Source organism: Peromyscus leucopus, chromosome 5 (genome assembly GCF_004664715.2).
Source record: "Peromyscus leucopus breed LL Stock chromosome 5, UCI_PerLeu_2.1, whole genome shotgun sequence".
NCBI lineage: Eukaryota > Metazoa > Chordata > Mammalia > Rodentia > Cricetidae > Peromyscus > Peromyscus leucopus.
The window spans coordinates 138,670,102-138,694,041 of NC_051067.1; the positions used below are offsets into that span (position 1 = coordinate 138,670,102).

Consider the following 23,940-nt stretch of genomic DNA (forward strand, 5'->3'; position numbering starts at 1 on the left):
GTTGAGTTTTCCTTTCCATGGGAGTGAGTTCATCTGTAGCAGGGTACGTCTAACATCCACACAGTTTCAAGATCACATCACTGAAGGAGTCAGGTTAAGGGGTTTGACTCTATACTGGAAGAATAATGACATCATTCTTATTGTGGGCCCAGTACAATTATAAGAGCTTTCCAAAGCATCAGTGATATAATAACTACAGTTAAAGCATAGATCGAACATGTAGTAGTACTTCCCACACTGTAAGGTATAAATGAATGAGCATTGCTGTTAAAATGGTAAAAGTGTGATTCAAGTCCAATCTGTGAAAATGACTTAAAAACCAAAATAGAATAAAATAATATTCATAGTTGAAAATAACACAAATGCAATTAGTTATTTCATTTAAACCACTGAGTACGTTTATTTGAATGAAAGAAAGGTTGTAATCTTGATTTGGTTTGAGAAACTATACTAGGCCCTCATTACAAATGATTTAGCCGCCACTGTCGAATACTTGAGTGCTCTCCCATCTATGAAACGACAGCGAAGAAAACTGCTAAAAGGCAGGCACGCTATCAGGTCGCATCTCAGTCTAACCAGCACCATTGGTGTTGCTACGGCACAATTCGTAGAGGGACAGGCTGGCAGCCGTCCTACATTCCTGGTAAGCAGTGGCACTTCTAACTGTCAGAGAGACAAGTTTCAGGACCACACTGGGCACGTGGCTGCCTGTAAGCTTTGGACGAAAGGTACTATAGTAAGCGACGGCTTGACTGGAAAGCTAGTAGCGGGCTTCAGTTCCCTAACTGTGGTAAGAGTCCAGGTTTGGAGCGAAGGAGCTGAAAATTCATGCGACTTTGGCCAGCCCCATAAGGTCTGTCTAAGAGGGCCCTTTGTTACTTCCACACACACCACCACCCTAAATTCTCTCTCTCCTTCCCCACCTTCATTCCTTACTCTGACCTCACCATGACCTCACTTGACCTCACTATGACCCTTGTCTCATACCACTTCTAGAAAGTTGTCCCTGAGCCAACACTTTTTGTTCCTCTGAATATCCGGTCTACACTAAGGGTTGAGTTAATGTTCTGCGTCTGTGCTGCTGGAAGCTATGCTATGAATCTCTAGCAGGTTTCCTTTGTTCAGACTCTTCTATTGCATCACACTATTGGTCCCCAGTTCCCTTTGGTAAACTGTAAGCCACTGAAGAACAGGAAGTATGTTTAATTCAGTTTTTGCATCTCTGGACTCTTTCGAGACAGAGACAACATACGTAAAAAGTTGTTCACTGAATGAACCAGTGGGTAGATGGCAGCCATGTTATCTAAATAGTTCCAACCACAGTAACTCCTGCATGCGTTACAGTTTGGTTAGAAGTGAAGCAACGGTGATGGTGATGCCTACCTGTAATCCCAGGGTCACAGAGACAGGGACTAGAGAACCAGACGTCTGAGGCCAGTGCTGAGTTCATAGAGCATTGAAGGCCAGCACGGACTGTAAGAAACCCTATGTTACCACCACCACCCCATAAAAAGCTGTGGGTATACCTGTAATACTAATACTTGGGAGACTGAAGCAGGAGGACCACTACAAGTCTGAAGCCAGCCTGGGCTACATAGTGTGTTCTAGGGCAGCCTGATCTTCAATGTGAGACCCCAACAAAACAAAATAAAAACAATCTCAGGCAAACAAACAAATAAAACAACCCATATGCCAAGAAATAATTAGGCCAGGGTTGGAGATATGGATTGGTAGTTAAGGGTCCTAGTTACTCTTACAGAAGACCTAGGTTCAATCCCCAGCACCCACATGGTGGCTCACAACCATCTGTAGCTCCAGCCCCTGGGGATCCAGTTATCTTCTGACTTCCGTGGGTACAGGCAAGGCATTCATTCACATAAAATAAAGCTAAAGGGGTTGGGGGCTATGGATGAAGGCCTTTGTGTGCACTTGTGGAGCACACTTCTACTCAGCGGACATGTGCAGAGATCTAGAGCCTAGTCCCAAGGATGACTACAGTTTAGATATTTAATAAACTTATGTAAGCATAAGAAGAAAGCAAGGCCTGGCAACCAAGAGAACATGGTTTACTAAGCTGAAAGATGAGAGTCAGAGTGAGGTCATGGTGAGGTCAGAGGTGTCAGACATAAATTATTTGAGTCCTCAGGGCAGGAAAGCTAGGTGAGGTCTATGTCTCACAACCTGCTCTCAGCCCTGAAGCCCTGGACCCAGAGATAGTCAGATCTTAGGACACTGGCACACATGCCAAGCTTACCGGAGCTGGAAAAAGCGAAGGCAGATGAATGGGCAGTGGAGGGCTAATTAGTTATGATTTAACACGGGCTTAGGAGGCATCGGCCACACGATGTGTGTGAGAGTCAGACTTGCCTTGTTTCCCAGCATCTCCGTCTCTTCAGTAGTGCTTGGTAAATAGATGGTCTTCCAGGTGCAGACTTGTGCCATGGGTGCAGCTATTATGGGATTTCAGAAGGTTCAACGGTGACACTCAGCCTGAGAGATCCAGGGAGCTCTATGTAAGAAGTGGCGCTCCAGCAATGCCCTCCAGGTGATGTCATGTTGTCGCTGTGATGCAGGAAAGGACGTTGTAGACTGAGGGAAGAGCCAGAGCTGGGAAGGGGAGTGGTCGATTTTTGCCGGACTACAAGCCATGTGGTACAGGAAAGCACAGTGTTATAAAGGAAAGCTAGTGTTATTGTTTACAGTTAGGGATCCCAAACAGAAAAAACATGATTAGAACTGTACTCTAAAAAATCTAATTTGGCTGCTTCCGGTTGCTTGGTTTGGAGAAGGGAATCCCAGATGCAGAGGCCTGTGGGAAGCTGTAGAATCTACATGCGGAAGAAAGGCGAGTGTGTACAAATTAGGAAGTAGCATGGTTTTTCTTCACCTCCCCTCACCAAATATGGCCTGCGCAATCTAAATAAAGTATAATGTAAAACCTGTTCTAATTTCTATGAAATTTTCCAGAGGACCAGGGCTGGAGAAATGGCTCAGTTGGTGAATTGTTTGTTCTTCAAACATGAGGAGCTGAGTTCAAATCCTCAGCACTCACACAAAACAATCAGGCACAGCAGAGTGACCTATAACCCCAACCCTGAAGAGGAAGAGACACTGTCTAAAAAATATGGTGGACAGAAATTGAAAAAAAAAAAAACAAACCAACACAAAGCATCGATCTCTGGCTTCCACACACATGTACACATACTTACACATGCATTGGAACACATATGTCCACACACATGGATATGAACACACACACAGGTGAGAGAGAGAGAGAGAGAGAGAGAGAGAGAGAGATATCATTGATTCATTTAGCCAATACGATTGAATATTAGTTGTCTACCTAAATATCAAACTGTTAAAAATAAGGCTTTCAAAACTCTACCACAGTGTCTGTACCTACAGAGACAGCTGAAAGGGGAAAAACCCTACAAATCTTCCAGAGGTAGATGCTCTTGTCTCCTAAAATGCCCGGACGATTTTTCTGCTAGACGTTCTCACAGACCGTTGCTAACCCTGGCTAACCCAATGAACAGGAATGCTGTCGAAAGCAGAAACAGGACCTGTGTGAGAAGTTCGATCACCTCTATGGCATCCTGGAAGAGAGGAAGACTGAAATGACCCAAGCCATCACCCGGACACAAGAGGAGAAACTGGAGCACGTCCGAGCTCTTATCAGAAAGTATTCTGATCACTTGGAGAACGTATCAAAGTTGGTGGAGTCGGGAATCCAGTTCATGGATGAGCCGGAAATGGCCGTGTTTCTGCAGGTAATGCTTTTTGGCACCAAGGACACAAACCCACATGGCGGGTGCTGAGAGCTAACTCTGACCATATTTTCAGTATTTTATTCACATGTCATTTAAAAATTTATGTTATTAACTAAAAGGTCATCCATTCAGTGTTGTTTAAGTAGAGAGGGTGGCATTTGGAAGTCCAGCTAGGAGATTCTGAGTCACAAGTGGAGGAAATCTCACCAACTTCATGAAAACAAGACAAGTAAGCTTATCTTTCTTGCTTTTGCAGAATGCCAAGACCCTGTTACAAAAGTGAGTATTTTCACATTTTTTCGTTTTTACCCAAGGCTGTCAGACATTAAACAGTGGCAGGAAATGACAAGTGTCTTTGCTGCAGGATCGCAGAAGCATCCAAGGCATTTCAGATGGAAAAAGTTGAACAGGGTTATGAGATCATGAGCCACTTCACAGTCAACCTCAATAGAGAAGAGAAAATTATACGTGAAATTGATTTTTACCGAGGTGTGTTATTTCTTTGACTCTGTTTCGAATTGCATTGTGGGAAAACTGTTGGGTGAGAGGAATGGGGTGTGTGTGTGTGTGTGTGTGTGTGTGTGTGTGTGTGTGTGCAGACCCCTCCAGAACAGACATCTGTAACTTCACAGGGACCACAAACCAATGTGATTCTCAGTCTCACCACATGATCACAAAGCTTTTGACTGTTGGTTTTTATAGTGTTTTAATGCCAGTATCAAAATTTTGACTCTGGGTAATGAAATCCTTAATAATTGACATAAATGGTGATAACTCAACTTCAACTCTATCCCAGAGTATGAATCATAGTGATGTAAAGGAAAAATGTTAAAGATGAGGCATAAAGAAAACACAGAAGACGTCTGGGCTAGGTATGGCAGCACACTGACTTGATCGAACGTCAGAGACGAGATGGTCTCAAGTCACAGGGTCAGTCAGAGCGTGGAAAGAGGACAGAGTCCGTGAGCTATGACTGTGTCTTTCACTTTGGGCTCTGCGGTGGACCAGCCACCACTTTTACAATCCAGCGTACTCTTGAGTAGGGAGAAGTGAGAAATTTTAACTAGAAAGAGATACCTAGACGATGAGAGGAAAGATAGAAACACAGCATAGCCTCGGGAGGGCCTGGGTCCTTATCCATCGGCCCAGACCCAGAACTTTATTCAAAAGGGTTTTTTTAAATGACAATGCCAAGGGGAGGGGCAAAGGACCTCCCTCTTGCTAGATACAGCCAAGTGTGGCCCCTTACAAACACCTGGTACCCAGGCCCACGGTCCAGTCAACCTCTTATGCAGTCCTGCTGGGCACAGCCACTAGGAAACCTCCAACAGGGCTCAGAATTCCCACTCTTAGAACTATCCTGATGAAGTACTTGAAAGGGAGAGAATAACTCTGGAGCTGACCCCAGCTCTAACTGCCTTGACTCCTGGTAGATATAAAAGAGAGACGGACACAGCGGTGGGCTAGACCACTTCCTATTCCATGAAATTGCACCAGCCTCACACACACAAGTTTAGAGGCACATCTTCATAATGGATTATTATGACTTGTAAAGGAGATTGCAGATATAATGGCCATGACAGAAATGTGAGCAGGCTCTGTGAGTGGGGGTGTATGGGGGGAAGGGGACAACTTTGTACCGGAGATGAAAGCAAGTCGGTGATTCCTCCACACTTGCCCTACCGTGGTGAACATGAGGAGCACACGGTTTCAGCATGGTCCACCTGGACCAGTGTCAAGTGTCAGTGGAAGTGACTTCTCTAGCCCTAGGCTGTAAGTGCTATGTTTCCATGGCTACCATGGTAGCCATAAAAAGTTTTAAAAGATCTTTTCTCCCTAGAAGAGGAAGATGAAGAGGATGCAGGAGAAACAGAAGAAGAAGAAGGAGGAGGAGGAGAGGATGCAGCGGAAGTAGAAGAGGTAGAAAATGTTCAGATAGAGTCATCGGGGGAAGAGGAACACTCAGAAAAAGCCTCAGAGCCCCCGCAGCTTGCCTCAGAGCTCCAGGCTGCCCTGGAGCCACTTCTTGCTTCCTCTCCAGAGCCACCTTCATCCATGCCACCTGCTGCAGATGTCCTGGTGACACAGGTAACCATTCACAGTCCCTTCCTGCCAAACTGCCTCATTGCCAACTACTCTAAACAACATACTCTACTATAAGACAAGAGGAGGTCAGGACAGTCACAAGGCCAGGGAGAAATGCCCTCCAGGTCATCCAGCGGGTTCATCCCCATTACAGCTGGTTGGCAAGACTTAATTTAATGCCACATTTATACCAACAACACTCTCAGATCTGTGGCAATCTCTGTCAAGAATGTGTGTGTGTGTGTGTGTGTGTGTGTGTGTGTGTGTGTGTGTGTGTGTGTGTGTGTAATAAGAGCTGCTCTTGGGACAGTAGGCTACCTTTTGTTGCATAGTCAAGGAAAGCACAGAGTACTTTGCAGAAGTTATATGAGGTGAGAAATGAAAGTGATTCTACTTCAGAACATTGACTCTCCTGCACAGAATAGAGGAAGTAAAGAGAGAAACCACAGGAGTTCACGTAGCTTACCCTGAAACACAACTTCATCTTTCCTTCGGTGGACAAGCAAATCCAGCTTGGTTTTCCAATTGTTTGTCATTTGAAAAAAGTGTGGTTAGAGGTGTCTTAGGAAAGCAGTGACTGATCAGCTTCCCTGGGCTTCTAGAAGGCCACTGTTCAGTTTGGGGCTTTTGTGTTGACTTCCAGGGCATGCCAATGCACAGAATCCTATATATATACAGAATTTATATAGTTACTGGGTGTGTGGGAAAAGCAGGCTCATCAAAGAGGGGTCCTGGTTCTGCTTCTGTGGGTTGAGATTATTGACAGAACCAAAACCCCACAGTGAACCCGGACATGGAATTGCATTCTGTATTCTGTCTCCATAGGAATCCAGGATAAAACGTTTTTATTTCTCGAACCCTTGACCTTCTGAACATCCTAGCTGTGCTGGCATTGAGAGGAGGCAGACATTAATGGGGGTTGGGTTTGATCAATTAGGTCAGTATTGGTTTCTAAAAATCAGATTTGGGGACCCATGCATAATGCCAGAGTTAATTTTGGTCAATAACTTGCCGTGTGTGGTATTTCATACGCAACTTTTCACTCAAAGCTTCACCCCCCTATTGGGGCTCCCACCTAGTGGAAGGCAAGCTCAGAAGCACGTAGATGCCCTCAGAGGCACAGCACTGTGGTGAACGTTCAGCCCCAGCATCCCCAGAGAGCTCAGGGTCTTCAAACCCAAAGGGAAATAACACCAACTGCTTTTCCTCTTCTTCTTTTTTACTGTGTGACCCCCATCTGTTCTGATTAAGGGGGAGGTGGTGCCCATTGGCTCTCAGCAGACCACACAGTCTGAAACTCCAGGCCCTTCAGCAGCGGAAACCACGGATCCCTTGTTTTACCCTAGTTGGTATAAAGGCCAAAACCGGAAAATCATCTCCAACCCACCTTGCACCCCTGGGAGTGAAGGTCTGGGGCAAGTAGGGCCTCCTGCTGCTGAGGACTACAGTGTGCAGTCTGCAGAAGTGGCAGAAGCCGCAGCCAATGAGCAGGCAGCAGTGAGTGGTAAGGAATCTAGTTCACCTGCAGCTACCTCTCAGGTTAGTGGTGAAGCTCTTCTCTGTGAATGCTTTTGCACACCTGCTACAACCCTGCGGGAATAGGCACAGCCAGAGAGCAGGGCTTTCTAAGGAGCAGAGGGAAGCCACTGCCCTGGGGGAATGCCGCAACATCTCATCCTCCAATGCTGGCTTGCACTTAAGCATTCTACCCAAGAATAAACAAAGACTCAGAGAATCTGAACTCCCTTTGCCCATGTGACCTCATCCCAGGCTTTCCAGGGGATGCGGTGCAAGCAAGTCTAGCCCTTAGGCATGCTGTGCAAAGCTGTTTTTATCTGCAGTGACTGGCTGGCCGACTCTCTGGTTCTTTGAGAAATTCACTTGCCCTTACTTGGCCTTTACAATCTCCCCCTTGGGCTTCCAAAGACTAATCACCTGCCTTGGAGTCATCCCTAGCAATCACCAAGGAGCATATTTGAATTGGTTTAAATTTGCTCTGTGAAATAATCTGGGATTCATGTCTTCCAGGAATGTGCTTGCCGTGGCTAGATAGTCTTGGCTCAATGAAATCTGTGCTTCCTAAGCTTGGGTTCCTGGGGGCAGGAACACAGAGTTTCCTCCACTTTTATAGGCAGCTCTTAATAACTTAAAAATATTGATAATATAGCTTGATAAACTTTTGTTTTTATAATAAACATTGAAGTCCAAGTCTTCCTTCTATTGCTTAGTTAGATGTTTGCATGTCTCCAAGAGCCCATATCTGCAGTTTCTTTCCGAGGAAGAATGTAAGTCATTCTAGACTCGGGATTCCTAAATATGGTGTGGGGAGTGAGTGTTGCCTGGATAATAAGCTGTCACTCAGCACCCATGGGTCTGTACTCCTGAGTCATCAGGTGACAGTGGACAGCAAACAGTATGATTTTATTGTGTCTGCCCAAGTGGACCCGAGTCTCTCCAGGTAACAAAAGGATATCATTTTGGAGAGTTAGGCGTACCAGGTTTTTAAACCTGATCTTTATTCGCAGACACAAAACGGCAAAAGTGTTTGTAAAGCAACCTTTCCAGGGCTAGTTTTAGGTTAAAAACCAAAGCCAATGGATGGACTGATTATTTCTAGAAACGTTATGGAGATGTCTATATTTGAGGAGGAAGAGGTATTTCCGTTAGCAGCAGAGCAGTCTTCCCACGAGGAACACATAGTAGGTCTCCCACTCAAGACGTTTGTCTAAATGCTATGGAAGAAATGATTTGTGATGACGTCAGTGAAGATTTCCTCTTGTTTTCTCACAGGAGTTAGCAATCTGCCTAGCACTGCTGGCTTTTCTTATTCTCCACTACATCTGGAGTCAGATTCAGTGCTTGATTTTTGCTCTAATGGGTAGGAAACATTTTCTTTTCCGTTTACTAATACCTCATGTATTTTCTCTCATAGAGTTCCTCTTCTTTAGTCCCAGAGATGCTTTTTCCACAAGCCTTGAGGTTCAGTCATCTAAAACCATGTTCACTCAGGGCCCCAAGTTCCCTCCCTACAGTACAGGTGCCCACGCACCTTCCGAAGGGAACCCATTCTATGATCTATTCCTGCATGAGAACCTTGACCCAGAACAGTGACTCCGTGGGCAATTATTCAGTAATCCAGTAGGCATGGGCCCTCCATTGGGGGAGTGCATCTGCACAAGGTGCGTTCATCACTGTGAGGACTCTGTTCTTATAGTAGAGGGAGTCATAGCAAAGAACCCATTCAGGAACATGCAGGGCTGCTGTGGGTTTGAGAGCAGGATTCCCTGTTTACCCAAAGAGGCCCAGGAGGTAGCTGCTGTCAGGAATGCTGTCTAGGGCAGCCTCTGCACTAGACTATGACTAGGTTCTCTTTGGACCCTCATTCTCTTCAGGGTCTTCCCCTGGAGGGGAAGTCTCTGAGACAAAGATGCTACAGCAGAGCAGCCATTAGATACACTGAATCAAGAGCTAGGCATTAATGTGCACATAGCAACCATAAGAATCTGAATCAGAGAAAAGCCACTATTTTGTTCAACAGTCCCTGCCTTTTGTTTCAAGTTACATTTCTCATAGTTAAGCTATGAGGTTTGCTTTGGGACTGACATCTTACCTTTTGGGTAATCTTTTGAAAGTTACCCATTTAATCAGCAATATTTGAAGCGCATGAACTCAAGCACATGAACTTTTGAGTGAAGGGCCCTACTGGCCTAAACCCTTCCTCTCTTTCCCTTAGCCAAAAAGCAGTCCAGGATCCCTGGTGCTAAAAGGCAGCAGCTATTTCTGGCTCCCTGACCTCCCATGATAGGCCTCCTTTCTATCTCATTAACCATCTGCTCTGCACTGGCTGTAGGAGCTCCATGGGTACCAGCTGCATCTATCACCATGTGAGCAGAAGCCCCACCCACCTTGTGTCTAACCGTCAGCTGTGACCTTGCGCACACTCAAATATCCTGAGCATGCATATGGTATTTCAGCTGCCTGGCTCCTCCTTCCACATTATTTGTGGTAAAACGGAATCACAGGCAATGGGTTCAGGGACAAAAATAGGGAGAGAAAACAACATGGTTATTGGAAGCAGGACCTAATTGTGGATCTGAATAATTGTCTGAAGAGTTCTGTTTACCTTCCAAGAATGTGGGTTTGGAAGCTTGTCACCATACCTCCTTACAATATCCTCTGAGGCTGTAAGGGAGTGTCCTGCTTCATGGCTGCCAGTCACCAAGCTCATGTCATTGTATGCTGACATTCATCTGCCTGTGTGGGGAGACGGGCATGAGGCAGGAAGGGTGGGGTTGGATGCAGTGGATTGTTACTTGTTGCTGCAAAGCACCTTGATTGTGTGGTTTTGTGTTTGAGAAAAGCCATTTTCACATAGCAAAGCTAACCTGATCATAATGGGAACCACTCTTTGTAGCTGGAGAGTTTCTCTCCAGCTCCCACCACACCCCGGCAGTCCCACAGCCCACTTTAATAAAATAAACACACAGACGCTTATATTATTTAAACTGTTCAGCCTAATGGCTCAGGCTTCTAGCTACCTAGTTCTTACATCTTAAGTTAACCCATTTCTATAAATCTATACCTTGCCACATGGCTCATGGCTTACCGGTATCTTACATGTTGGTACACTGGCAGCATCCCTGACTCAGCCTTCCTGTTCCCAGAATTCTCTTCTCTGCTTGTCTCACCTATACTTCCTGCCTGGCTACTGGCCAATCAGCATTTTATTTATACAGAACAATATCCACAGAAACTCTTGAAGTAGGATATGAATAGAGTTGTAAAGACCCCCACAACGGTAGTGAATTCCTGGCCTCAATGAATTTTTATGTCTGGTGCAACTTTGACACTCAGAGCCAGAGCTACCAGATAACTGTTTGTCCAGTGTACATTCAGCTTGTTGCAATGTCTCCCTGAACTACTATTCTACCCTCGAGCATCATGTATGTGATACCAGGCCTCTCAAAATTCACCGATGTCATTACTAAATAGTTCCAGGTCAGGGTGGCATTGCCTTAGAAGCTCAAACATCACAAGGTAGATTGCTCACCTCCAAGCTCACCTCAGCCCCAGTGGCTGACCTGTAAGCCCTTTACGATGGTCTATCCTTAGGTGCTTGCCACATATCCTTTGACATGGTAAAACCCACCTGTGACCCCAGAACACAGGTGCATCATGCTTCCATAATCTGGTCATGGAAAAAAACAGACATCAGCTCCCTCTGCATTGGGGGATGAAGGGGCTACTTTTTTTTGTTTTGTTTTGTTTTTTGTTTTTCAAGACAGGGTTTCTCTGTCTAGTTTTACACCTTTCCTGGAACTCACTTGGTAGCCCAGGCTGGCCTCCAACTCACAGAGATCCGCCTGGCTCTGCCTCCCGAGTGCTGGGATTAAAGGAGTGTGCCATCACCGCCTGGCAAGGGGCTACTTTTTAATCAATTAGAGGTGGATTGTTGCCATCCTCATCCCCATCTCCTATGAAAATAATTGTTTTTAAAAAATCAAAATTGGGATTTATCACAGTTGTCAGTTTATATCTTTAAAGATGCTAGTTCCCACCTTCTGCAGGATGAACTTGAACCTTCTCATAACCTTATTCCTGCCAAAAGACTGTACAGAGACTGAAAGTTTGACCAGGCTGCCAGAGGCAGATTGTCCCTGTGTGTACCACCCTTCTGGATCATGTTTACTATATGCTTAGCTGATGCAAAGGGAATTTAGTAGATATAACATTTGATGCTTTCATGTATTTATCTTAAATATTTAAAAAATATGTTTAAGAGTATTTTTAGAGTTTTATGCAATGTATTTTGGTCGTATTCACCACTCTCTCAACTATTCCCCAATTCTCATACCCCATTCCCTACCCACCCAACTTTGTGTGCATGTCTCTCTCTTTTATAAATCCTTCAGGACCGATTTGTGCTCCCCAAATATTCTTGGATGTGTGGTCTTCTACTGGAGAGTGGTCAACTTGCAGGACCTATAGTATAGGGAACACACACACTCTCTCTCTCCTAACAGCAGCATCGCCAACAGCTCTGCCATCTGGGGTGGGATTGTGTGCCCAGCTCCTTTGTCCTCGCTGGGATTTGGTCTGGTTTGGGCTTGCACAGGTTTTGTGCATGCCATCACACACCCTGAGCTCATATGTGAAGCTGCCCTGCTGTGTCCAGAAGAGAATGTTTCCTTCTAGTCATCCAATGGTTCAGACTTTTATAGTCTTTCAGGACCCTCTTCCATGAACACTTACCATACGAGTTTTGAGATTAAGTTTTCATCAGAATCGTAACAACTGCCTGTAGATGAATTTCTAAATGTTCTTATTAAATAAAAAACACGGAGCCAAATATAGGGGTGAAAGCCTTAGATGAGGGAAATAGTGAGAGCCACCCGCCAACCTACCTCACCAGCTCTGCAGCTTCCAAATGCCACGACTTCCTGTCTACCCAGGCTTTTATTGCCTTGCTGTTCTGCCCTCTCATTGGCTCTCTTAGCCCAGCTACCTCACTTCCTCTTCCTACACAGCTCTGTCACTTTCTGTCTGTCTGTACAGACCTCCAGGTCTCTATGGTTTGTACTGAAATTAAAGGCGTGTGTCACTACACTTGGCTCTGTTCCCTAGTGTGACCTTGAACACACAGAGACCCTGCCTGCTCAGTGATAGGATTAAGGGTGTGTACTACCACTGCCTAATTTTTGTGTTTACTTAAAACAGCTTTCTATTTCCTGTGATCTCCAGGCAAATTTTATTTATTAACATACAAATAAAATATCACCAAATTTCTGTACAACTGCCCTTGGTCAAACATCTTGTATTTGGTCAATTCATTACATATTTATGCAGTATGGCACCATTTCCAGGTCTAACATGTTTCACCCACTGCCCTTGTTACAGGTTACCCAAAGTCCACCCCCTCCCCAGTGCTAATGTGAGGCTGCCCCCATCCTTGTCCTCTCCAAGTGAGCATTTTATTGTGAATATGTGTGGCGATTAAATATTTTGGGGACAAGGTCTCCCAATATCGTCCTGCCTGGCCGGTCACTGCGATCTCCTGCTTCTGCCTCCCAAGTGCTAGGGTTAAAGGCGTGCACCACCACACCTCACTCAGCAATGCAGTTTTCCCAGAGGTGGGAGCAGCAGGAGGGCATGTTGCCTCTGTTCCTCTTCCTCCCCTCTTAGTGTTACTGAAGGCACTCCCATGGAAGAATCCATCCACAACACTTAACTGGAGTTGTACAGGGAAGGGAGTTTCCGGAAAATTGTCTCTGTCGGTGGTTGGTGGACTCAGCAGCTGCTCTGGCTGATACTTGAGCTGGGCATAGCAGGTGCTCAAGGTCAGAGACACCGCCCCTTCCACTACACACACACACACACACACACACACACACACACACACACAGAGAGAGAGAGAGAGAGAGAGAGAGAGAGAGAGAGAAGCACTGTGAAGAAACTTTCTGCTTTTCCTGTCAACTGTCTCACTAGAAGATAGAGCTATAGTGACAAGAGATGAAAACTTTACCGTATTATAGCTATTTGCCGTTCCAAGAATAGACTGTCTACTTTTCCATTCTCTAAGCCTGAGAATAGATACTCAGCTCATGTAGAAATTCTGCCAAGGCTCCTGGGAATGCAGAGATCAGTGTGATTAAGGGAAAGGGCTTCAGTTCTAGCTATGTCTGACTGATCATTCCATTTGTTTGAGCCTCGGCTTCCTCTCTGGGAAAGTAAGGGGACTGAATGCGTTGACTCATTTATTTAGACAGCTTTAGAAACTGAAGGCCTAGTACTGAGGAGTTTGGAATGTGTGTGTTTCAGAATGTTTTCCGGGGGAGCTACAGACTTGGGCTGGACACAAGCCATTCAGAGTAACAGAAGGCTAGGTGCCTGGGGAATGGACAATCCTTTGCATTTCTCAAATTGCATTTACTGTTACTAAGTTCTCACAGAGACCATGCCCCCTTGCTTCTCACGCTGATTTACAGGTATCTCCCGGGTACCCATGTATAGCTCGGCAGTTGCACAGGTGTTCCTCCATTCAGTCTGTGTTGACTGCACCCTCAAGTCCATGAAAGGATTCTTAAAGATCTTCTGCGGCTCAGTAGACCCAAGGCAAGACAGACACAGTAGAGGCAGGCAGTCCTAATGTGAGGCGGGTGAAGATGTGTGACTTTTAAAGTCAGCTTTATTGAGCTATCCATACACTGAAACTTACCCCATGTAAGCATACAGTTTACTGAGTTGTGACAAATTTGTGTCCTTTTGCAGCTATCAGTACAGTTATTTAAAATGTTTTGGTTGCCTCCCAAATTTCCCTAGTCTTTAACAGTATTGCTTTGAAGTATAAATCTACCTTCGGCTTTTATTAACTCTAACTTATCACTTTACCTCTACGGTTTCTGCTTTGTGTTGTTCTATTTAAGAACTATTTTTATCCTTTTAGCTCTTCGGTTCTAGTGTAATTGTGCTGTTTGAAGGTGCAAGGTGAGGCAGCAGGTGCTCTTTCCTCTCTTGGCTCCAAATCCTTGTCCACTGATCCACCAACACATTCTTCTTGTCTTTGTTGAAAAGACCCCCACACACACACCTTCCTTCTGGAAAGGTAGTGGGCCGTACCTGTGTGGGTCTATTTCCCAGTTCTGCTTTGTGTCACTGTTCTGTGTTTTCTACCAGCTGATTAGTACAGTTTTAAAAAACCTTCAAGCAAATAAGCTTTGATCTGCTTTCAAAATGGCTTTTCCTATTTGCTATTTTTACTAATCTTTTGAAGAATTAGCTTTCAGTTTTATCGTTTTTCTTCATTTTTGGTCTGTTTTCTGTTTTACTTATTTCTATTATTTATTGTTTGTCTCTGTGTGTTTACTTTTTCTTATCTTTCTTTTTTTATGATGTTCTTTGATATGAATGTTCCACGCCATAGGGCTCATTATTTTGGCATTTCCCACACGCTTTCATGTGTTGTTGTATTTTCTTTTCATTTTATTAAAAACATTTGTTGATTAGTGTCCTGATTTCTTCACTAGTGAATGGTTTATTTCGATGAGGATTGCTAACATTTGAGACATTTGGAGATTTTTTTCCCAGATTTTTCTGTTTGACTTCTAATTTGATCCTATTATGGAAAGAGAATTGCTCTCTACACTCCCACCCTTCTGAGTTTATTAAGTTTTACAACCTAGAATGTGACTCAACTTGGCAAATGTTAAAGTGTTCCGGGAAATACAGGACTTTCCTGTTGTGATTGCCATTGTCTATGAACACCAGTTACAGATTGATGATGCTGTTCTGATCTGCAGCACTCATTCTGATCTTCTCTTAGCGGTTCTATCAATGGCTGAGAAAGGAGTTTTGAGATCATTTACTATACTTAAGAATTTACTGAGATAGACCTTGCAGATCTATTTGGGGGTTTGCTGCATATATTTTGAAACTTTATTTTGGTACTTTCATATTTAACATTGTTACATTTTCCTCAAGAAATTCCAAGATGAAGTGTGGTGGTATTGTGTTCTCCAAAATATTGTGTGCCTTAATAAATTTATCTGGGGTCAGAGAACAGACAGCCACTAGATACAAAGGCTAGGAAATGGTGGCACTCACACCTTTAATCCTAGCATTCCAGAGATAGAAATCCCTCTGGATCTCTGTGAGTTCAAGGCCACATTGGAAATAGCCAAGCATGGTGACATGCCTTTAATCCCAGAAAGCCAACCTTTAATCCCAGGGAGTGGTGGTAGAAAGCAGAAAGATATATAAGGCGTGAGGACCAGAAACTAGAGGCTTTTGGCTGGTTAAGCATTTGGCTGGATAAGCATTCAGGCTTTTGAGCAGTAATTCAGCTGAGACCCATTCCGGATGAGGACTCAGAGGCCTCCAGTCTGAGGAGACAAGACCAGCTGAGGATCCGGCGAGGTGAGATAGCTGTGGCTTGTTCTGTCTCTCTGATCTACCAGCATTGACCCTGATAACTGGCCTCGGGTTTGATTTTATTAATAAGAACTTTTAAGATTCCTGCTACAATGAAGTATTTCTAAATAACCACACTCATCTCTTCTCTCGTACCTGCGTGCTCTGAGGGGTCTACAGATGGTCCTCTTTCTCATATACAGGTTGTAGCTGCCATGATTTGTTGAAACCATAAGTGGTGGTGCAAGGGAGGATCCTGGAGGAGAATGGTGTTAAATCCTTAGGCGTTATTCCTGATAGCAGCCCTCAGGGAAAGCATCATAGCCTGGATCCAACACACCTGGTGTCCTTTCTTCCCTCAGCCATACACAGGCCCAGGGCAGCAAGTGCCAGGATGGTTGAGACTCTTGAGTACCTGAGCTGAACGTCTCAATCTCGTGATCCATTTGGTAGGGCTGCTTTTAGTTTTAATTTCAGCTGATTTATCAGCTAAGATCTCTGAGCATTTTCATGACGTACCTATGCCCACGGTTGTCCCTTAAGCAACTTTGAGTAAGTACCTAGGAATGGAACTGTTAGGTTGTATGTCGTTGTATAACTAACTTCACTAGCAGTTGTGAATCTGTTTTTCCATAGTCTATTGATATTGTTTTCCCACTAAGAATGTAGGCGTTCCAGCTCCTCTCCATATTAGCTGATGGGGCACTGCATCGTGCTTTATATTTCAGCCATTCTAATGCATGTGTGTGATCTTTCTTATGGTTTCATTCACAAGTCCTTGTCAATGAATTCTGTTTAGCATCACCTCATGTGCACGTGTTGAAGTGTGGCATAGAACTGCGGAGGATACTCTGTCATGAGCGGGTACTTCAGTGGCCTGTTTGCTGAGAAGCACTGATCCAAGTGTCCAAAGAGGATGTGGTGGTCTGTTCTGTGTCCCCAGCTCCCTTCTACCTGGCTTATCATCTTCTCAGACATAGAGTCTCAGCAGCAATGTGGGTCCCCCATGCCTTGAAGAACCTCACCCTCACATAGAAGGGGGTTGTGTGCAGGTTAACTTCGGTGGCTTATTACAGACAGAAGCTATGGGGAAGTGTCACAGAGAAATGCAGCTCACAGCTGTCCTTGTTATCATCCAGGATCTAAAAACGTGCATGTTATAAAAATGCTCCCCGAGAAAAAAATCAATTAAGCTGATGAAAGAAGAGAGAAATGGAAAGAAGTTGAAAGGGACTGGAGGAGGAAGAAAGAAAGAACATGACTGGAAAGATGAGTAGAGGCCTGTGCTCATAGCTAGTCTTTAGTTCTTAGGCTCTCAGAGCAGTGTGTTTCCAGATCTGAACCCCTATCAAATGCCACCCAGTGTTCCCATTTCCCTAGGCCTGTAGCTGGAGAATTTCTCTCCAGCTCCCTCCAAGTCCCGGCAGTCACTTAGCCCACTTATAAAATAAGCACACAGACTCTTACATTATTAAAACTGCTTGGCCATTAGCTCAGGCCTATCATTGTCTAGCTCTTACTCTTATATTTAGCCCATTTCTATTAATCTATACTTTGCCAGGTGGCTCGTGGCTTACTGGTACCTTACATCTTCCTTGTCCTGGCGGCGGCTCCAGCAGTCTCCCCCTCTGCCTTCCTGTTCCCTCAATTCTCCTCTCTGTTAGTCCCGCCTATACTTCCTGTCTGGCTACTGGCCAATCAGTGTTTATTTATACAGAGCGATATCCACAGCACTTCCCCTTTTCTTCTTTTTCAAAAAGGAAGGTTTTAACTTTAACATAGTAAAATTACATATAGCAAAACAATTATCGAGTAAGAATTACAGTTACAATATTAAAGAAGATATCCTATCTATCTTATATTTGTGAGTTTAAGGTTTTATATCTAACTTATCTTTTATCATAACTAAGGAAAATTGTGACTATCTAGTTTCAACTACATCAAAGACCTCAGAAGGATATAATAATACCTGAGAAACGGGAGAATGATGCAAGCAACTTTCAGGAGTCTTGCAGGGTAGACAGAGACAGCTGGCAGCCTGGACAGTCACCTAATGTTTATCAGCATTGTTGGTGCATTCAAATTGGCTACAGGCCTAGAGTATCTGACAGACCATTTTCAGAAGCAGGAATTCTGAAAGATCATCTTACCCTGTCTTGGCAGAGTACAGTGGTCGCTTTCCTTGTGTCCCGCTTGTCCAGAAAGGACAGCATTGCATTCGTACTGTCAGCAGTCGAGGCAAGGGCAGTTCTTTGCCCAGTAGGCCATTTTGTGCCAAGAAGACAAACTTCCAAATGGAAATGTCTTAGAAGCCCAACATTCTCTCGGGATCAAATTGGTGCTGCCAGGAGCAATTGTATCTCACATCAACAGAATTCTAAGTTATTTAATGCCATATTCTCTAGGTCTTTGAAGTATTTGAAGATTACTTATCTATCTGAAATATATCTATGTATACGAGAATAGAAATATATATATACAGTATAATAAAATTAAGTTTAAACTCATATCAATAAACTATAATCTATACCAAATGTAAAACATTTTAAACAAGTTGTTCTTTAATAGTAGGTTCATTAATCTACCCTTTTATCCTATCATATCTATATCCTATATATCTATATTATAGGCCAGCATGAGCAACCAGTCAAAGTTCCAAAGCTAACAAGCAGTGTGAAGCTCTGTATCTCCAACCGGTGCTACATGCAAAAAAAAAAAAAAAAAAAAAAAAAAAAAAAAAAAAAAAAAAAAAAAAAGTCACGTTTTATACAAATGACCTTTGAGACTAACCCATCCACTGTGGCTTCAAATATAAACATTCCCTCAACTGCCACTGGAGACTGAGAGGCAAGAGGGCCAAGGAGCTTCTATATGTGAGATGAATCTCACAAGGTAGTCATTGCATTTAAAAAAATGAAAGAAGAAAGCAAAGACAAGCAGGAGACCGAGAACATGATTTCCCTTGAGTGTGACTGTGTGTCTTGTGTTCTTTGAAACGATCTACTTAATTTTCCAAACAAACAGAACTGAATAAGAATTTAACTATGTTCCCTAAATTTAAGGAGGGATCCAGGGTATCAAGTTATTTTCAAGCAGAAACCCCTACCGAGATCGATTGCTCAGTGCTTTACGAGAAGCAAGCTTACACGTCACCGTTCTGTGGGCACCCTGGTGCTAGAATTCCCACTGTAAGAAAGCAAGTGCAAGCTGATGGCGTTCAGGAAGGGCCTCCATCTACAGATAACATTGTCAGGATTTAGTAATCCTAGCAGTTATGGGATGTGATGGTGAGATTCTGTCCCTTTTATATAGAAGACTGTTGTAAGCAGAAATAAGGTTTTTCTCAGTGAGTAGGTTTCAAGGAGACCATTCTATTAACACTGCTTTTGCTCGGTATCTTACAACATTGCAACTATATTTATTTTTGTACTTTTCCCCTCTGCTGAGAAAGTGACATTCTAATAATCATCAATTTGATTGTTTTACTGAAAGATCAAATAGACAAACCAATCCTGAAATTATAGGCTCTGTTTCATAGGAGCAAATAGTAAATGCCACTTTAGGAGAGAAATAAATTGGATGTATCCATTTTTTAAAAAGCCAAATACTATGTAAACTGTTTGCAGGCATGTGGTGAATTCATTTCCCCAGATTTTTTTGAGCGGGCAGTAGGGATGACTCTCTGGGGGAGCTGGTCACTGGGGAGGGCACTGTGGGGAGCTGGGCACTGGGGACTAGGGAGGGCACTGTGGGGAGCTGGGCACTGGGGAGGGCACTGTGGGGAGCTGGTCACTGGGGAGGGCACTGTGGGGGAGCTGGTCACTGGGGAGGGCACTGTGGGGGAGCTGGTCACTGGGGAGGGCACTGTGGGGGAGCTGGGCACTGGGGAGGGCACTGGGGGGAGCTGGGCACTGGGGATGCTCTGGAGAGCTGTTGGGACAGAGATGGTGGTTTGCTCCCTGTATTTTCAAGTATCTTTTGTTCTGATTTGACCTCAGCCCCTTGCTAGTGCTGTCCATCCTGCTTGTTATTTTGTGTTGATTTGTGTGTCTCAGTGATTTCCATGAAGCACATTTTTCTGGCACTGCCAGCAAAGTACGGCATTGTCTAATACACCCCAAACTCCATGGCAAATGCTGGGGCCTGTAGTGTGTGTGTACCTTGCTTCTTCTCATGCATGGAGTCTTTTGCTTGATCCCCACATCAGCTCTGTACAGAAGTAAGGACCCTGAGGACTTGCTCGGGATCACACAGCAGTTGGGAGGGCACTGGTTTTGTCTACACCCTTCACCTCAGAGTGTGGTGTGCAGTGTTATGGAGGTCACCCTGGCGTTTAGAAGAGTGGGTGAATCTCTCCACATTGGTATCCATGCGGCTGAGAGGCCCCTGCTTTGACTCACCACTCATGATGGGTCGCACAGCTTTGCAAAGCAGCAGGGGGAGCTTTCAAGGCCTCCGCTTCTGTCCATTGCAAATGAATGAGCCAATCTTTGAGTTTCATTTAAACTAAGACCTCCTGTCTTCTAGTGTTCAGTTAGCCCCATCTTGAATCTCATATTTGATATGTTTGCTTAGTACAACGTAGAGAAACGGTTGTGTGAATATCATGACTCATCCTCAGTAAGAATGAGAACACACACGGACACCATACAGACACAGCTGTCAGAGCCATACTTGAAAAGAAGGCTGGCTGTATATCAACATCGATAATCTGCTTTTCGCTCTGACCCTGCCAATACCTAGGAACCATGTCTGAAACAGGCAAAGCAGGACACACTCCAGCATCCCCCTCAGGGTTAAGAAAGTGTGAGTAAATTTAATGTTGTCTGAGAACGTTGCTCTGGCTCTGGTATTCACTTCCCAAGAAAGATCCACTTAGCCGGGCGGTGGTGGCACACGCCTTTTATCCCAGCACTTAGGAGGCAGAGCCCGGCGGATCTCTGTGAGTTCAAGGCCAGCCTGGTCTACAGAAAAAAAGATCCACTCCATCCCTCACCTCATCACTCAGTGTGTGGGAACACAAAACCTCTCAAGAAGAGAAGTTCTTTAGTGAATGTGTTCTTTCCTGGCCTGTTTAGAGAATCCCTATTTTTTCTTCCCTAACATTCACGAAGACTGGGTAAAATTTTCCCCACTCTGTGCCTCACGGTAACACATGCTGCTTGCTTGGTTCTGAGCAGAAATGCCTATATTCTTGTGAAAGAAGTGCCTCTGTTGTCCCCAAGGCTTACAGCCACAGGACACACTTCAGTTGCTTTTACCATTCATGGGCTAAGGACCTGGCCTGTCCTCATCTTCCCACTCTGAGCGTGTAACACTTAAACTACCCAAGGTTCAGAAATGCTAAGCAGACCAAGTCTTGGATTTGTTCTTTTTGAATCAGCATTCTAAATACTCAAGATTTCTGCTCACACCTGTTTCGAACATCAGGCTTTGATTCTCTGATCCAGCCTAGCAGGTGCAAGACGGAGGCTGGATGGCTGTGCATTTGGAAACCTCAAGTCCAGCCTTGTTCTTCCTACCCACATTCATCAAGGCAAGCAGATTTTGTTATAGCTGGGCAAAGGTTGTGTTTTTTTTTTTTTTAACTGACCTAAAAGGAATGACATTTATCACGCAGTAGTAACCAAATTCTGTCAGGTTAGATTTCTCATTGGCATCCACTGCCGCTCTGACACTGAGATGTGGCAGCCTGAGTATGGGCACTTGGATCCACCGTCTCCCCCAAATCCAGCATCCCTTCAATGGCCCAGTATCATTTATCTCTTGCAGTAAGACACTGACATTCTTAAGTAATATGTTATCTGGGGTTGCACATTAAGTCGTCACATTAATGATTTTATTGAAGTGCATTTGATCACCTGAAAAGTAGAACCTGGCTATGATAAATTGAAATGGGGCACAGAGAATGAGCATTTGGAAAAGGGCAAGTATGGGGATGCTATGCACACCCTGGGAAGCTGGCAGGCAGCTGGGATTCCTCATTGCTAGTGGGAACGTGTTCACCCTTCTGCTTTGGGCCAGCTTAAAAGAATGTCCTCCCTAAGTGTGGCTTCAGACACTTGTGTCTGAGTGAAAGCTAGGACAGCACTTGTTCAGTTTTATTGATCCAGTGGAGTATGTGAGGCAGAGGCATTTAGGGAAAGGGGACTGCTGACCTGACCCCCCAGGCCAGCCTCATGTGAGCTCTCTACTACACTCAATGAGAACCCCATGATCAGCACCCAGGGGCTGCTTTGCTCTCAAGTGAATCTGACAACATTGTCATGATTTCATTGCCAAGAACCTTGCCACAGATTCACTTTGGCTCCCCCGGGCCTTAATTCATCACACTAAACATAGAAATCCACCTAAAAGCTGCACTGAGCATTTTTACTTTTTTGTAAACGATTTCCTACCAAAAAATAACCCAGTAAGAGCGGTGAGCTGTGGCTGGAATATAAATCTGGGGCAGAACTGATGGTCAGTGTGTACAATGAGGCCCTGTGTGCCAGCTTCAGCCCCACTCAAAACAAAGTCCACTACAAGCTGTGTACCTTTATCAACCAAGCAGTATTAGTGACAGAATAGGCCCAGATGACAGACACGTGTTGACAGAAGCATAAATACAAGATGGAGTCCCCTGTCCTCTCACCTCCACTCGAACCACAGCAAGTGTGCAAGCTTCCTGACAGGCTCAGTGGATTCTCACAGTTATAGCGGGAAGGCAAGAGAAGGAAGTGAGTTGTAGGCACTTGGGAGGAGGGAACACAACCCATCCAGGGCCTGGGACTCCTCGGCTCGGCATGCCAATCACGTACGCACACTCCTTCTTTGTTCACAAGAAGTTCTAAGTGCAGATTTTCCTATTAGGTCACGTTTGAGAAAGGGTTGTGTTGGGGACAAAGGAAGGAGAACATAAAATTTATCAACGTCACCGTGTCTTATTGTACATGTCAGCAATGTTAACTATATTCACATTTTGTGACTAATCCTGGAGAGTTTTCATCTTGCAGAAATGAAATGTAATACCCATTAAACAAAAACTTCCAATCCTGCCTCCTCTGGCCCCAGGCCCTGGCCAATCATCCTCTGTTTCTATGAATTTGGCTACTGTATGGGTCTCTTACTTTTTTAAGCTGAGCAATATTCATTTACGTCCATGGCGTAGTTAATTTATTCCTTCCTCTAAGGAGGCACCCAAGGCTTGCTTCTGTTTCTTGGCTGTTATGAATCACATTGCTCTGGCATGGTGTGAATGTGCAAATTCTTTCTCTCAGTTCTTCTGAGCATATACACAGATGTGGAATCGTTGAACCACATGGTATCTGTTTAATTTTCAAAATATTTTTATTGCATTTACTTCAGGGGAGGACCTGGGAGATGACGTATGTGTAGGTCAGGAAAACTTGTGGGAGTCAGTTTCCTCCTTCCACCATATGGGTCCTGGAGAGTCAAACTGAGATAGTCAGGCTTGATGGCGAGTACGTGTACCCTCTGAGCCACTCAGCTGGCCCATGTTTAATTTTGTGAGTCTCCCCAATACTATGTTCTGTAATGACTGTACCATTTTACATTCCCACCAACAATGAACAGTAGCCATCTCTTTGTACCTTCACTCCTGAATTTTTGATGTTTACAACTAGTTCATGTGTGTGTTTGTTTGTTTGTTTTAACTACTGTACACCATCCATGACCTGGAGCTGACCTGCTAAGATTCTGCTACCCATCAGCCTCTGGCAGGATGCATGTTCCTTAATCTCCATCAGCAAGAAGTGATTCTAGGTGACATGGGGCGGGCGGGCGGGGGGGGGGGATCAAGGATGATGCCTACATAGCACGTGTCTCTGAAAGGGAATGCCTCACTTTACCCGGCTCTCCAGTGGAGTGAGGCCATACCCCAGTGCGATAAGCAGACACTCACTTATCCTTCTCAAAGTACATTTGATGCAGTAGTAAAGCAATAGCAAAGGAGAAGAAAGCACTCTGTGTCCCTTGAGAGTCTCGTCTTATGAATAGCCTAAGCAGAATGTTTGAGGAAAGGGACATCATTTCATGCTGCTGCTGCATGTGTCTGGGAATTTTGGCCAAATCCCGTTAAGAGTTGAGACAAAGTTAATGCTGCCTCTTTCTTCCACTTCCTGTTCTTTTTATGATGAAAATTTGTATTTGTCCAGTTATCTGTATTCCAGGGCTTGAG

General features: G+C 44.5%; 1 protein-coding gene across 4 annotated transcripts in view; it reads left to right on the forward strand.

The window, feature by feature from the left end:
• The window catches only part of Trim55 (tripartite motif containing 55), a 48,503-nt gene that overhangs the window by 19,630 nt on the left and 4,933 nt on the right, over positions 1-23,940 (forward strand). Inside the window, exons 5-10 of one of the 4 annotated variants that reach the window (XM_028864528.2) lie at positions 3,537-3,770; positions 4,027-4,049; positions 4,135-4,259; positions 5,611-5,858; positions 7,107-7,394; positions 8,646-8,733. In XM_028864528.2, coding sequence (XP_028720361.1) covers positions 3,537-3,770; positions 4,027-4,049; positions 4,135-4,259; positions 5,611-5,858; positions 7,107-7,394; positions 8,646-8,733 — 1,006 coding nt within the window. The remainder of the gene's footprint in view (positions 1-3,536; positions 3,771-4,026; positions 4,050-4,134; positions 4,260-5,610; positions 5,859-7,106; positions 7,395-8,645; positions 8,734-23,940) is intronic. The other 3 variants (XM_028864527.2, XM_028864529.2, XM_028864530.2) reach the window with 3 other exon arrangements.